Raw genomic sequence first — 17,650 nt, 5'->3', positions numbered from 1 at the left:
ACAAATTAAGCTTAGCAAAGTTTGTATTTATGATCCCCTGATCCTTACATTTTTTTTTGTCAAAAAAGTCACGAATTAAATAGGTGGTAAATCTTACTTTTTGAATATGGACTCAGTAATCCATATTTTAAACGAGATTAGCGGATATGATTATGACAAACCTCTCTAGTTTAGCTATAAAGTATAATAAATTAAAATTCGCACTCTTTGTGATCAACCGAAAGATAGTAACTTTTGAATTATTACTATTATTTTTTTATTTATTTGCACAATACATAATTGGTAAATTATAGAGTACAGATTTAAATATACAGATATTTCATTTGAGTCACAAAATTATTGACGCGTGTTGTGTCTGCTAGAGGAATGACATAAGAAAGAGAAAATGTTAATTAAATTTTTTGCAATGTATATAACAGATTTGTTATTTTATTAAGGTAGAAATAAGAGACAATTACACTAGATAAATAACAGAATTGTACTACCACCGTTTGTTGACCTTTCTTTAGTTTATACTTTATACTTTATATTTTTTTTTCAAGTTGAATTTGAATTTTAATATCATACCCATAGGCAATAGCTATTATTTTTAGTAAGAAAATTTATAACTAATTTAAACTATGATGAAAATACACTAAGGCACTCAATTTTTATAATATTAATGGAAAATATTTATTTTGAATATTCAATATTACAGATAAAAAATATAAACAACAAAAATAGTCAACTATTAAAATGCTACAATTAAAATATAGTTTAAAAGTTCGTGTATAAATTGAGTACATTGTACCTGAAATATAATTATAATAAAATTTCTAGCACTATATCTAGGATATATATAATTTATAAAAAATATTTTTTTAAATAATAGTTATCTATCTTTTATTTTTATATTTTTTTTTAATTTTTTTAAAAATTTAATAGGATTACTTCATAAAACAAGAATATATTATAAGTGAGATATAAATTTAACTATAAAAACAAAAAAAATAATTTATTTGAATTAGATTAAATAAATTTTAAAAGTTAAACCTAAAATTTAATTTAAGTCCAATACAAATTGTTTTTAATTTTGATATATTTTATAATTAAATTTAAATTAGATCATATTGAATTAAATTGGACTATAAGTTTTTAACACCCTAATTAATCAACTAACCTATTACATTAGCTAGTCTTAAAAAAAAGTTTCTGAAAATCATATCAATTATCAAACCGTTTTAATTATTGATTTATTAGTTCATTAGACTAATTGGTTTAACTATGATTAAACTAAAATAACTGTTTTATAATTATATAATTTAATAAAATATAAATAAATATACTAAAATATAATTATAGTTTAATATAAATCTTAAAATGTCATTCAAATTTAAAATACTACATCAACAAAAATCTTACGATCTTATTAAAGTACAAATACAAAAGTTATTAGTTAAATAATAAGTGTTTTTTTTATTGATACTATCATTCATAACTGAAATTATAAATCATAAAATATATAAATAATTTTTGATCTCATTAATTATTAACAATCTAATACTCTTTATATGAAGCAGTAACAATTGATGCACAGTTTTAATAAAGTTGTGAGGATAAAAATTAATTTTATTTTTAAAAATTATTTTATTAAAGATAATTAAATTAAATTTTAAAAAATATAGATTTAAATTAATTAAGACTTTTAAATAAATTTTATAATAATTAAATATTTTTTATATTTAAATTTAATAATAGTTTCATAGATATGTACAAAATTTAAATTGTAACGACAATCACTTATAGAATACACACATTGGAACGAGAATGTCTTTTTTAAATTTTATTTTATTGAGTTAAATCTGAAATTACATATACATACATAGTATAGAAAAAATTTAAAATTTTCAATAAATATAATAATTTTTTATTTTGTTGGTTTTATCCGTTCTTTCTAAAAAATATCGTAGTTGTCATAATAATTCTTTAATATAATGTAAAATATATCTTATACAATGTCTTATATCATATGTACAACTTAAATTAAAAACTTATGATTATAATTTTTGTGTTACTTAAATTATACTTTTGTATTATTCAACTAATTTTTTTATATTTTTTAACTAATTATTTTGTATTTTTATTAAAATTTATAGATTTTTTTTGGTATTATTCAACTAAACAATCTGCATAATTAAAAATAATTTATGTATTATGGAATGAACTAAATTTTTTTGTGCCTTTTAACAATATTTTTGTGTTTTTCTTCCGTTATTCAACTAAAAAATTATACAATTTAAAATTACTTTACTTTAAAAAATATTTTTCACATAATAATATATAAAAAATATTTTTATATTATTATATTTAAATATAATTAATAAATAAAAATATTTTTTATATAAAATATTTAAACATAAAATTATTTTTATTTTTTAAAATAATTTTTTGAATAAAGATAATTAATTTTTTTTATAAACTCACCCAAATAAATTCTAAATCTACGAATATTCTAAGTTTACTATAATAGATAAATCTTGTAATAATCACAAATTTATCCACAAATAATATAATCAACATTCCAAAATTACTATTTAAATTATCTTTCCGTTTTCTAAACAACATACTAACTAAATGAAAAAATAATTGGTTTACTAAAACAAAACATTTTGTAATGAGAATATATATATATATATATATATATATATATATATATATATATATATATATTATTTTACCGTCATATAGCTATAGATTGTTTTATCTAATAGTATATTACATTAGGAAAAGAAAAAAGAAAATAAACTTGAGTCGATAGTCCAAACGAAGAAAGTCATAATCGTTGTATTACTTGAAAAATTTGGTGCGTCCAGCTATTAAGAAAAAGAAAGTGTAATTAGTAACAATTTTAACGGCATCAACTATTTTTAAAAGGAGTTAGGAATTAACATTTAACAATGTGCAAATATTTGTACTATACTATAATTACAGCCTTCGCATTTACATTAGAATTTAGTTTAATAGAAGAAAAAAGAACACGTATCACTAATTTTAATTATAAAATATATATGTACAAAATCTGTATATAATGAATCTTTACACTAGTGCAACCTACATAATTTTATACTGTGATATGTTATAAATAGGGTAAAATATTTTGTAGCATCCATCTAGAATGTGAGCTCTTTTTAAGGTGTCTTTTCTTAGCCTACATTGTGAAATATTCCACGTCAAAAAATCTTACATTATCATATATACCATTTATGGATTTAACTATGACATTCATATACAATTTTTTACAAATTTTCGTTGATCAAGTTTTAGCACGTGGTATTTAAGATTTTAGTTTAAATAGGCCTAATATTTAAAGATGGTGGTTGAATGGTTAGATATGGTCCCAACTCATATAGAAGAAATGAAGAACGAAGGATATTGGTCAAATAAATACAGCTGGCCCAATTTAGTAATTTACTGCGATCATGTTATGTGAACATAAAAAATCAATTTTAAATTAATTATTTATATAAAATATATATATTAAAAATAAATTAAATAATATATATAAATATATATAGTAATTAATTTAATAATCAATTTTTTAACACAAGTATTTTTTAATTTATTGTTTATTTATTTAAATATGCTTGCTCTAAAATTAGAAGAGAATAATAATGTTGAAATTTACAGTTAAAGAAAGAATATTAAAATTTTAAATACGAGTAATACAGTTTGAGAAGCTTTATTGTTTTTCATGGAAAAAATTTATACATCACTAAATTTTTAATCACAGAATAAATATTATATTATATTATATTATTTATGTTTTATGGGATAAATATCAACATGAAAAAAAAAACATATACATCATACAATATTTAAGAATATTTTCTAAAACTTTTACATTACTTACAAAGGTAAAAATAAAGAGGAGGAAATCACTAAGCTAATTTTTGAAGTTGGTAACGGACTTTAAATTTGTTCCAAAGACATGAACAATCTTTCTACATTTCTTAAATTTGATAAAAATTTACATATTAGTTTCTAAAAAAATAAGATTTTCTTTTCATTGTAGAATTGAACGAATGAGATTGTTAATATAAAAGAAAAAATATTTATAATGTTTACACCTTTTTTATATTTTTTATGGTATAAATTTTTTTGTTACTTTTCATTAATTTTTTTAAATTTGGATTATCTAAATTTTGATTTTTTACTTTAGAGATAAAATGTGATCTCTCATTTTTGAATAATTTTTCTCTCATATTTTCTTTCAGTCTCACCTATAAAATAAATGATAAGAAATTACACTTTATTATTTAAAATAAAATTTAAAATTCAGAAAATTTAAATTCAATTTTTTTTAACAGCATGGTATTTGAAGTTTTGAATCCTTCAGAAAATTAATAAGGACGGCAAAAATTAAAGTCAATAGTTTCATTAAAAACTGTGACGAAAGGCTTATGTCATACCTGTGATAATAATTATTTTTTTTAATTGTCTGCAATAATTTTTAATTCGACAGATCAAAGATTAATTCGTTGCGGATCTAAGTTACATTTAAGGGTCTGTCACTGGCCAATAATTACTGCTTACACAAGGCGAAATTCGAATTCTCGACACTAACTTAAGCACGCGAGTGAGCTGACTATTCGACAAATCCAAATTGATTTGATAATTACTTTCCTTCACATCGGTCTCATCAACAATTACATTTTCCTGTTCTTTCCCCTACACATTGGATGGCCTTATTCTTTGATAGTGTATCGTATCATTTATGTTATTGTTTTCATCTCGGATATTTAATTATTATTTATACTAATTTCTCTCATATTACCTAGTTTAGTTTGTTTAGGATCTCAAAATTGTTTCTCGTAAGAGTTTTATTTTTTTAATCATTTTTAAGTGAAGAGCAATTTTCAAAAGGAAGTGGCTGAGATAAAGAAACCATCGATCATGGCCCAAAAAGTTTTCAAAAGAGCACATGCCATGCACAGAGATCCTTATAACTTTGTAAAGTGGTGCCTATGATGTAGGTAATGGTAAAGTCAAGGATAAAAAGAATTACGTTTAGCACTTTAGCTACAAATAGATAAGTGTAAATTACACATGTTTTTTCAAAATACACTATCTATTCATAGATCTTACCAATCTTTATATAGCTCAACATTATTTTTTTCCGATAGTGTTTATAGTTTCATCAAATTTATAATTAAATTTTTTTATATTTTAAAAGTATTTAATTAAGTTCTTATAATATTGTGAATATCGTAATTAAGTCATTATCATATAAAAAATTATTAAAATTAATTAAATATTTTATTCTTAAATTAAAGATACTATACTTGAGAGTTAAATTTCTAAAATTAAACTTCCTCTTATTTTTTAAGTATTCTATTAATTTTAATATTTTTAAAACAAAAAAATTTAATTATAACATTCAAAACGATGTAAAAAAAAATAATTAAAAGCTTCTAAACTGAAAATTTGATTATAAATTTGATAAAACTATAACCATTTTTATATAAATATGTTTAAAAATAGACGATTGCTATAGTGTGCCTAAAAAAGAGTGTACAACTTGTCAAAAAAATTAAGAATTAGTATTTAATTTAAAAATATAAAAATAAATAGTTTTTAAATATTTAAAATTTACTATAAAAATTAAATATCAAATAATAAACAACATAAAATTGACTTTAAAAATACAATTATTCTCCACATATAAGTCATTTTTTGATACAAGATTATACAAGTAATTTATATTCACGTGCGCACGTTCTTTTTCGTGCCGTTACTGCACGCTTCTTCTTCTCTTTTGTTATCGTCGTTACCAACACCTCTTTTTCCTCCTCCTCCTCCTCCTCTTTTTTATTGAAATTTCTTCTCCTCCTTCCTTTTTCTCCTTCTCCTCCATCATCAATTATCTCGTTGTTAAAGATAATGAATAATTCAAGTTCAGATTGTCAATTGAATCAGAACGAAATTGATTATTGTTTTGAATCCAATTAAGTGGCTGAGGTGTGGTTCGATTCTAGCTAATTTTTTCGTTGGTAGTTTATGATTTTGTAGGTGAATAATGTTTTATCGTTGATGGTTTGAATTGAATGTAATGTAAAAGTTATGCATTAAAGAAAATATTTGTCTGTATTTGCAGCAAATTTGGGTATAACACGAAGATATTTGAGTGTATTGTTTAAGAATTTTTGGTGTATGTGTACTGATAAGTTCTGCATAATTCAAGACTCTTCTTCTCCCTCCTCCTCATCTTCTACCGCTTCTTCTTCTTCTTTTTCATCATCATTATCATCATTTTCTTTTTTTTTCTTATTCATCTTTTTTTTTATCTTCTCAAATTTCTTCTTATTTTACTCTTTTAACAACAATAAAAACAAAAAAAATCAAAGAAAGAAGAAAAAGAAACGCATAATACTGCAAAATTATTTGAAAGAGGATGAACTTACATTCTTCAACTAAAAGAAATAAATAAAAAAAAGAAAAAAATGCAGTATTAAATAAAACATTTTTCTGTATTTGCAGCAAATTTGGGTGTAATACAAAGATATTTGGGTGTAACACGAAGATATTCGAGTGTATTGTTTAAAAATTTTCGGTGTATATGTGCTAATAAATTCTGCATAATTCAAAACTCTTCCTTTTCCTCATCTTCTGCTGCTTCTTCTTCATCTTCTTATTTCATATTCTCATAATTCTTCTTGCGAGAAAAAAATCAAATAAAGAAAAAAAATACATAATATTGCAAAATCAATAGAAAGAGGAGGAGGGAAAAAATATAGCAATAACAACAGTAATAAAAAAAACGACGATAAAAATAAAATACGCAAAGAAAAAGAAGGAGAAACGCAAAGAATGAAGAGGAAGAACGCGGAATACAAAGAGGAACAACGTGATTTTACACGCACATTATACAAGTGACTTGTATAACTTGCATGTCCAAGTGACTTATATGACTTGTATGCCAAAAAAAACTTGTATGTGTAGCAGTACTCTTAGAAATAATATGTTAAACTCATGAGTATAAAAACACCTTCAAGGATGATATGAGTGATTTCAAGGGAGAATCTAGTGAGATGGATGACAAGTACTTAGAAAGTAGCAGTGTGTGTAAGTTTACTTTGTCGCCACCTTAATTTTTGAGTCCATTGTAACTTTCACGTACTCTTATTCTCATTTCATGTCACTATCCTTTTAATCTTCCTTTTACAGCTTCCACGCACCCTCCACTTACATCAATCATTCTCCACTTTGGATTATTTCAAATAATACTAGTCCATTTCCTCTTATTTCACAGTACGTAATAATGTTTAGCGTAGATATATATTGTTTAAAGTATGTTGTTAATTATCAATATAAAATGTTTTACTTAACAGCACATTGAAATTTGTCTAGTATAATATGAAATTAAGGAAAGGTGGGTTCTATCATGAAAACATGCTTAAAGAAGAGCTATATAAACTTTAAATTGGTGTTAATACTTAGTAGATACACAATTTCTTCTCTCTATATACTATCTTTGGTTTTAGGGGTGTACATGATTTGGCCCGATCCGAAGACCCGGTCCAGCCCCGAACACTTTAGGGATTAATTTAGTGATTTTATCGGGTTTAGGGTTAAGTAGGGATCTCAAAAATAGACTCGGTCATTATTTCGAGTTAGATTCGGGTCATAGCTCGGGTCACCCGAACTCGATCCAATAGCCCAGTCATCATACACAATTAATATTTTGTGTTATTAGTGATGGATGATGGCTATTCTTATGTGAAATTTAAATATTGTAAACCTTAATATTTTGTGTTATTAGTCATTATAAGATTATAAGTTAATGTTTTATGTTTAAAATGCATAAAATTTTAGACTAATGCATAATATTGTGTTATTTGTATTGATTTAAATATTTGGTGTTATAAACAATATTAGTATTGATTATAGTTATGCTTTAATTTTAGAGAAGGGTTGGTTCTTGTTATATTTTTTAAGTGAATTTTACTATGTGAATTGTGAAATAATTGGTTAGAGATTAGATGATTTTTACATGATAAAGACTTGGTTTTTACCCGGCCCGAAAGTGCGTAGGTTTCATCGGGTTTAGGATCGAGTTAGGATCTAAAAATTAGGCCCGGTCATATTTCGGGTCGGGTCTGTGTTAAGTCAAACCCGGTGTGGCCCGGCCCATGTACACCCCTATTTGGTTCAAGAGAAAATAGGTCTAGAAAGAAAGAAAGAAAGTGGAAGAGAAAATGGAGAAAATGAAGAGAAAACATAAAATGAGAACAAGAATTATACATTAATTTCTAGTTTCTATATAATGTTGCATTCTTGATCACATAGGCCACCACAATGTAGAGAAGGCATAAATATTTGGGGCCACCTATGTACATAACAAGCAAATATTCTGTCATGCTGGGACAACATGCAAAAATCAGATTCCTAGCCATTAAGTCAAAATAACAATAATAGCAGAAAATGATGAAGTATAAGATTAGTGAACAAATTCTCAAGTGAACATCATCCCAGCAAATAAGTAGTTCCACTCCAATCCAAAGCTCATGCTTCATCATCACCTGCATTAGCTGCATAATGACCTAAGTTTCTACCCTGTTGATAAAAAAAAATGAATTAACCCAACAATATTTTAATTTGACAACATAATCATAAAGTGAACAAGGATTATATTATGATGTAAGTATACACCACCAACTGCAATCAAATCTTATAGCATTGGATCATCTTGAACTTGGTGCATTAAGTCATTGCCAACACAAATAGCTAGCTTTTGTAACTATGACCAATTTTTATTAACAAAGGGTAGAAAGTGAATATTGGTTTGACATGTTTAGATTGAGATCCCCATCGTGACGATTTTGTTGCAATATAATTTAAAAGAACAATGGAATGAGGACAAAAACGAAGATGGAGATGAATTGGTGGCGAAAAATAAGCCAACCTGTGAGGAAGGTAACCTAAGAGTAATCAACTTGTAACCATGCATTTTAAACAGGAAAGTAAGAGTTGATGATCTCTATGTTAAGAAAGGTTACCTCAGATAACAATCGTTGTTTATTAAGCAATTGAGTCCTTGCTTTGTTCTGAACGGAATTTGGAGACTTGAACATTCTCTATAAGTGGGAGAATGATGCAGATCAGTGAATAATGGTAAGTACGACGCAAACTCGGAAGTAGCCAAAGATTAGAGAGGACATTTGATATAACAAAAAAAAAAAAAACCTCGGATTTAGATCCATTATTGTTCAAAATAAACAAGAACTTGTCATATTCACATTTCCACTAATGATTTGATTACTCAAGAAAATAAGAAGTGAAAAAGGATAAACAATCAATGGTAGAGATATGAACATGAAAAAAAAAACATTTTTGTTTTTAAACATGCGATGATCCAAATCCCAAAAACTCATTGGGATTAAAAACAAACTAACCTTTTCACCACTGGACATTCGGGGTTCATTGCCACCAAGATATCTTCTCTTCGGGGTGAAATTAAAAACATCATGAAGGAACTCATTTTCCTAAATTTCCAAGGTAGAAGACAAAGAAAAGGGATGGGATAAGTAAACCTCTGGAGTTGTAAGCTTTTTGGAACTATTAGGAACTTGCCAAAAGAAAGAAAGTTGCCATGAGTAAACACCAACCTGCATATGCTTGATGAATCCTCCCCCTAAAAAGTGCTTGAGATAGTTCAACTGCAAATATCTGAATGTCAGCTTGCTAATACGTAAAAAGAATTTTTCAAAGAAAAGTAATGATGAATGCAAGTAAAAACCTGTATCATTTGGGACCAAGATGATGTCTGCAGTGAATCACCGCCAATCTTCATTGAAATTTCAGGAGAGTCACCATACTAGTATCACAAAGTATTAAAGTAATGTCAATAAAGAAGTTATGTCAATATCTACATTCTTAGAAAATAATTATTCAAACAAATATTGAGAGAAAAATAAAGCACCTCAAAAAAGTCCAAGATATCTCGGAACAAGTTCCTTTGAGTATTAAGATCTTTCTTAGCAGAACCTTTTCCCCCAGCCTCAACAGAAAGGTTCTCGACTTGATTTTTTACCTTCCCTTTCAATCCTTGTAAATGTATGTAACTTTCCTGCACTTTACTCTCTTCTTGCATCATATCACCTGTGCTATTAGATGCAGCAGAAAATTTCTGTATGCTGCCAATATCGAAAATTAGAGCCAGTGCTTCGCCAGCAGCAATGCGTACCGACCGATCTTCCTTTTCTAGAAGACTAGATAAATAAGATATGGAACTGCATCAACATTAGAAACATTTAATTAGATCCTAGTCAATACCACAAATCAAAGAGTAAACACAGAAACAGGATTGCTTACCTTTGCCAAAATTTTGAATTCAGTTTCAATTCACTCAAGGTAGAGAGGAGAAAGGACCATGCAGATACCACGGCAGTTATTAATGGAGCAGAAGGTTTGGCCGCAACTACCTAAATAATAAAATAGAAGAAACAGTGAATTTATCATGGAAATGTCAAGATAACACGGTTATTGTCGGAAAAATATTACACTCGAGCTTGATTAGTACATTTGAAACAGATGCTTACATTGGAACCTAATTTGGGATGAATCACTCTCCACAATATGTCCATTGATCTCTGAGTTTCCTCTTCATCATTCCCACCAACAAAGGTGATTATAGCCAAACATTCCAGAAACTACATATATAGCATTTAGCAGAGGAAATTGAGAATAAGAGCCTCTGAAGAACCAGAGGAAAATTTTGAATACAAGACATTCCAAAAAATACAAACTCCTACTTACAGGCGGAATTTTTGTAGCGTTTGACTTAGATGTGAGATACTCATCCAGAGTATTAACTGATTCCTCAAATATTTCTCGTGCATTATCACCACAACCAACAGTAATGGCCAAAAGGCCTACAAAAGAATTAGATTAAATATTAATCAAATGAAACGTAATATATCAAGCATATGTGAGTTAAATCAAGTTGTTACCGATTGCATGAGATGCCAATGCTATCTCCTTTGCAGATGCCTTTTTGGATCCTTTTTTTATTGAAGCAAGACAAGAATGTAATAAGGTAGCAAATCTGAAAAAGGAAAGCACTTCAAGATTATACTCCTAACTATCATAGTTTGATAGATCAATAAATATGAGTAACATATATCATCTCATTATTTGACAAGAATAATATCTGACATTAATACCTCAAATAGCAATCATCATTTTTAGAGAAATAACAAATACAAAAGAAGATAAATCGCATAAACAGGAAGAGTAGACATGGTTTTAGAAACAGAGTCAACAAGACAGCATAGTAGTGCAGGCATAAGTGCTAGGAAGACAAAAAAAATATATATGTAACTTAATTGAATGGTAACTTGGTTCAATTGTATGTACTAACACAATTACAACAGATAAGTTCTGAACACAAAAATTAAGGATCGACTTCAAATCGTTTGAATGATTCATATAAATATGAGAAATATTTATATTTTACTTCAATTTCTGAATTTTACCTCAAATAAACTGCAACTTATGTAATATGAAATTACTTGAACTAAAAGAATTATTTAGGCGATGGAAAATTTTGGACAATTGCAAGTAGCTAGTGGGGAATTTGAACATACAATCGCGAGGGCCCTAAGATAATTTCCATTTTCAACACAACCAAACTACAGACATTCAACTCAAATCTATACACTAAGAAACAAAGAAGAACCATGCAGCAAACATGGGCAGACCGTGGCTTATATATAGAGATGTCTGATAAAAAGCAGATATAGCTATAATGATTATCATTATGTCCCTTTAGAAACATATATTAGGTAAATTACAGAAGGAAACATAATCAAATAATTGTATAATGAGAAAAACTGTTAGACAGATGCTTACTTCTTCTCCACAAACTGATGCTGCACATTGCTATTAAATGTCTCAATGATCACTGACAAAGCTTTCTCTCTTGTAGAACCCCTTTATCAAGAAGAAAAGAGAAGACATAAAATAGAAGACCCTTAGGCTCAAAATGAAGGTGGTTTAAATAGAATAAGCTAAAACTGTGAATATATTTAGCATACGATAGAAGCTTATTACAGGTTCAAAACAGCTTAAACTAAAAACCTTACTAAGAGAGCTACCTACAAAATTGAAACAACTACTTTCCTCCAAGATAAGCATAACCAAATATGAACTTAGTTCATGTTCTTTACCATTGCAAATTTTCATGCTAAACCACTTCTTTCTTCTAACATGCATTTAGACTTATTATCATACACATTCATATAATTTATGGTTGCAAATTTCAATGTTAAAAACTCTTCTAAATTATGATTGCAAGTGAAATAACTAACTACCTTTTCTCATCTAATGCATCAAGAGCTTGTTCGAGCAGAGTCTCCTGATCAACGTGCACCTCTTCGTTCCCTGTCACCGACATTTTGTCAGTTCGGGCACTCGATGATGAACTCACACTACCCTCATCATCACTGTCCAACAATATTGCAGCATTCTTCTTTTGAGAATTACCTATCCCAAAACAAAACCAAACAACAAACAGCACTCAATTCTCCCACCAAACATTTTAGGTAGAACTCAATATGCAACATTCAACATAACACATTAAATTCACTACAATTAACATAGCAATGAACCTTCACATTACTAGCTTAAATTGCATGCACCAGTCATAATAGTCGTTATCTTTACAAAATTTATGTTCCTAGTCCCTTACATTTTATTTTGCAATTCTCTCATTGGTCAAAACTCAAAAGATAGTCTACATGAATAATCACGTACATTTATTCATTAATAAAGAAAAATCTAAGGTTTTGATTGGTTTAGAAGATATTTTCTTTATCCCTATTTGAGAATACCTTCTACGTCAGCTAATCAAAATTTCCAATTTAGGAATTTGACAAATCATGAAGACTTAAAAAGCTATCGTAACACATGTCGTTACTCATCATAAACAGATATCCTTCTACACTTTTGTTGGATGATAATGTAAAACACTAAAAATTCAAATCATTAATTATAAAAGTTAGCACCTTATTCCAAAAAAAAAACTATCTATTTATAGAAAAAGATTATTTATCCCCTGAAAAACCAAAAAATAATTTAAAAAAAAAAGATATAAGGTTAAAGTAGGTACGCTTTCCCATTTTTCGTGTCAACGGCTTTTCCCTCTTTTCTTCTCTACTTTGAGCTGTGTGTGTTTGGGATATGTTCGTCAAAAGCAGGTACAAGGCTTGATAATCGGAATCTGAAAGGAAGCTGATTTGAGAATTTCGTTTTCTATGGAATTCAACTGTGCAGAATTTGGGGAGAAAACAGAAAACAACAGCAGCAAGAAGAAGTTCGAAGCTAGGTTGAGCTGCGATGAGTAATAACAAGCCATTAAAATTCAAAATCGATAGAGAGGGTGCGTGAAAGAAAGGGAAATAAGAGAAACACACGGAAAATAAGGGGAAGGAAAGAAAAAATATATTCAGGATTTTGAAGAAATCGCAATGCAGAGAGAGAGTGTAGTTCAAAGAAAGTGGCTGGCGTGGAATATTCGGTAATGTGTGTGATTGCAAATTATGCTGATGCTGATTCCGTGAATACTTACGTGGCAGATTTGAGACCGTTGATTTTTCGGTGAATTCTAGCCTCGGTTTTTTTCTTTTCTTTTCTTTTTTATTTTTTTGTCGGCACCTTTGAAGTTTGTGACTTTGTGTGTGGGAGTTATTTAGATTTTAGAATCATGTCATAAATTGATTCAGTTATCTTGATTGCACGGGTGTAGATTGGATTAAGATTCTTTTGGATATTCGGTAAGGTGCAGTGGAAATAAGAGTAAAAATCAATTGAATTTGAATTGAATTTACATTTAAAAATATAATGTTAATTGAATATATTTCGGCTGAAATTTTTGGTAGGATGGATAATTTTGTGGTCCGTATTTTTTGACGTGATTTTCTTAATACAGATATTTAAAGGAATTGTTAAGGACCAATTTACTTTTTTATTTTTAAGAATAAATTACTATTTGTATCTATGAAAGATATAAACGCTGTCAAATATATTTATATAAGAATAAAACGATAATTGTATCCATGGAAGATAATTTTCGTGTGCCAAAAATATCTTAATGGACCAATTTTGTAACTAATATCCGGATACTCTTAGCACACGGAAGCCATTTTTGTAGTTATAATTGTCGTTTTATTCTTATATGGGTACATTTATCAGCATCTGTATCTTTTATTGGTATAAATGGTAATTTATTCTATTTTTAATTTTATGATTTTTTTTTACTCTGCGTTATTTTTATTATTTTAATGAATTTGCCGATAACGAAATCAATTTTTATTGGTACGAATTGTTAGTACACAAAAAATGCGAGGCAAATTATCAATGCACGGTAAACAATGTCCTTTATCTGTAATTGGCCTAACAAATTATTAGTAGGCCCATATTCAATTTGAAAAAATCACTTAGGTAATTTGACCATAAAACTTATCTACTTCTAGAAGTAGTACTAAAATAGGATCAAGCAAGAGAATAAAATTTATATAGAAATATAAGGAGAAAATATAGGGTGAATAATTACGGTGAAAAGTTATTAAAAGATTCGTTAATGACTATGAAAAGTTATATGAATTTTTTATTATTTATGCAAGATTTATTAAAACTTATCATTGAAATTCATTAGGTTTTATTCTTTAGTTGTCTATCTCTCAAGAGTTTTTAGATTATTTTGAGAGAAATACATGTTTAGGAATTTAGTAATATGTTCACTAAAATATTGATAGCTTGAGGAACTCAGGGGTGAAAACAGGTCAGGTCAGGTCAGGCTTTGCTCTTAATAGGTCTGGTCTGTCATGTAGTTGATTGGCCTGAGCTTGGCCTGTAGCTTGCTATAGGCTTTTTTCAAAATATTAAGCCTAGCCTGTTATTTAGTTTGGCTTGGCCTGAAGCCTATTAAAAGGCTTGCTAATTTTTTTTTACAAAAATAAAAATATTATTTAAAAAAATATTTTTTAATAAACATATTTATATGTAAAATGTCATATTTAATATTTATAAGAATTTTTAAACTTTAAAGTATTTAAAATATACAAAACTATTTATAATTAAATATAATAAATTTAAAATATCTCATAATTTTGTTAATAATAAAAAAATTATTTATATATGTAATTATGTATTAAAAAGTCCAAACAAGCCTGATAGGCCAGGCCAGGCTAATTAGTGAGCCTGGGCCTGACCTATTAATATAATAAAGCTTTTATAAAACAGCCTGAGCCTGTGCCTATTTTATAACAGGCCAGGCTGCAGGCCCCTGATAGACCGCCTGGTCTTTTTCCACCCCTAGTTACAAGATAAGATAATTTAGGTTCAGTTTGGATAAAAAACTTAATTAAATTCCTTTTAAAAAAATAATTTAAACAATAAATAGCTATATTAAAAATAGTTTATAAATAAATTATTTTGTATTTGAATTTTTAGTTCTAAAAGTATTTATTTTATAAAAATATGATAAAAAAATAGTAATATTACGAGAGAAATCATTTTTTTTTTTAACTTTTTTATAAACTTTTAAATAGTTTCTTAAAAAACTGTAATTTAATTTTAAAATTATACCAATCATTAATACTACTATTTTTTATAAATAAAAAACTCACAAAAATTACTTTATAAATGCCAAGATCTACCTACAATGTCACTAAAATGATTGCAGAAAATTACTATGGCCTTGAAGGAATTGGAATGTTTGATTATGACACAGTTGATTCGTTTACAAAAGGTCATGATTATGATTACAGAGTCAATACAATCACGAAAATCATTGATCTTTCAACTAATAACTTGTTTATTTAGGCTAATTCAGATTCAATCTTATAATCAATTTACCGGGGTATGAAGAAGTTGGAATCTCTTGATCTATCCAACAATATGTTTTATGGAGAAATTCCTCAAAACAGGAATCTTTTGACTTTTCTCGGCTATCTTAACCTATCTTACAATGATTTCTCAAATTCGAATATTTCTATCTTTTGAAACAAAAAAAAAATACCAACTAATATATTTATGTACAAATACATATATTTTTTATTTATTTTTAATATATTTTATGCTAAAGGCTAATTTTTGTTATTAATTTTAATATTATATTTTAAATTATCTAACTGTTGCTATTATTTTTAATTATATGAAAACATTTTTGTACGAGTAATCACCGATATTCATAATGCATTATTATATATGTATTTTACTAACTAACAACCCATGGTGATTTGTGACCCGGAATTTGTAGCTAGAAGGATTTCCATTGGACTCGAAGTATATATTTTCTTTACCCTTTGAATCTTCCCGTTGTTGTATCATCTTTCTACAAATACAAGTATTTTTTTTTTTCTTTTAAGGTAAGTTGTATTCTATTTTCGTCACTTGAGAAGTGCCATGAGAAATCATGAAATGTATGTTGAATAAGCTTGCATATAACGTATGGCCAATCCTTCTATTTATTGTTTCAAAATAAAATTCAAGAGTAGATTATTATTTTAATTTCTAATATATTAATTTATCGATAACATAACACTAACAAAAAATAATATTTAATTTAAAGAAAGAAAAAGTATGGATTCAGAATTTCAGATCTTAATTATTTATTTTATACATAAACTTGAACTTATGAATTTTCATACAAAACGACCACTAAAATTTGATGTCTACACTACTATATAACAACAAATTTAAGGATTTTACCGAATGTTTTTTAATTTGTTAATCCACCTTGTATGCTGAGAGTATTAAGGTATAAACCATGACTAATTACATGTTGGTTTGTTTGATTCTTGTTTCTATATTGCCTAAAGTTTAATTAACTAATAAAAAATAGGTTTAATTACTCTGTTAGTTTCTATAATTTTACAAAATTTTTAATTAGGTCCTTATATATATATTTTTTAATTGAATTCTTGCACCAAATTTTTTTTAATTAGGTCCATACACTTTTTTTTTCTTTTATTTAGGTCCCTGTACCAATTTTTTTTTAGTTGGGTCCCTATAAAATTAAGCTAATTACTATTGAAAGAGACTTAATTGAAAAAAAATTGGTGCAGGGACCCAATTAAAAAAAAATATATAAAAAATTAATTAAAAATTTTACAAAACTATAAAGACCAACAGAATAATTAAACCTAAAAATAGTCACCAAAAAAAAAAAAAACCTAAAAAAGAACTGGTGATCCATTCCTCTAACAATTTTCAATAAAATTTTTCATGAGTCAATTTCAAAATGGATACGCTACGATCAAAATTTACAATATCTTAATATTTCTAATAACTTGTTCTATGGTTTCATTCTTTCAACTTTGGAGAACCTGTCATCTATTGGAATTAGGTAATTAAATATGCACACTGCTATTTTGTTTTAGGTAATTATAATATTCACATTATGAGTATGTAACACATACATCAATGATCAATGATCAATCTATACCTAATAGCTTTCTGAAAATAAATTGGAAAAAGAAAAAAAAAAGCCTAATTTGAATTGGTCTTGCATTGCTTGCGGCCTAGGAACAAAATGCATGTGAATGTTCATATATAGTTTTATTTATTTATTTATTTTTTACTAAAGATAGGAGACTCGAGCTCGCAACTT

General features: G+C 27.1%; 1 protein-coding gene across 1 annotated transcript; it reads right to left on the bottom strand.

Annotated features, from left to right (window-relative positions):
* Window positions 1–8,257: 8,257 nt before the first annotated feature.
* On the bottom strand, window positions 8,258–13,579 carry LOC112756072 (uncharacterized). Its single transcript, XM_025804491.2, has 13 exons — window positions 13,148–13,579; window positions 12,351–12,522; window positions 11,890–11,970; window positions 10,989–11,083; window positions 10,795–10,910; window positions 10,578–10,688; window positions 10,351–10,460; window positions 9,959–10,268; window positions 9,776–9,853; window positions 9,645–9,695; window positions 9,432–9,521; window positions 9,036–9,113; window positions 8,258–8,592 (listed from the first exon to the last, which is right to left on the bottom strand). The coding sequence occupies exons 1-13, from the start codon at window positions 13,155–13,157 to the stop codon at window positions 8,542–8,544; spliced, it is 1,353 nt and encodes a 450-aa protein (XP_025660276.1). The 5' UTR covers window positions 13,158–13,579; the 3' UTR covers window positions 8,258–8,541.
* Window positions 13,580–17,650: the final 4,071 nt, after the last annotated feature.

The sequence above is a fragment of the Arachis hypogaea genome, chromosome 6 (assembly GCF_003086295.3).
Source record: "Arachis hypogaea cultivar Tifrunner chromosome 6, arahy.Tifrunner.gnm2.J5K5, whole genome shotgun sequence".
NCBI lineage: Eukaryota > Viridiplantae > Streptophyta > Magnoliopsida > Fabales > Fabaceae > Arachis > Arachis hypogaea.
Note: the sequence above shows the minus strand (reverse complement) of the source record. Positions and strands in the feature narration are given on the sequence as shown.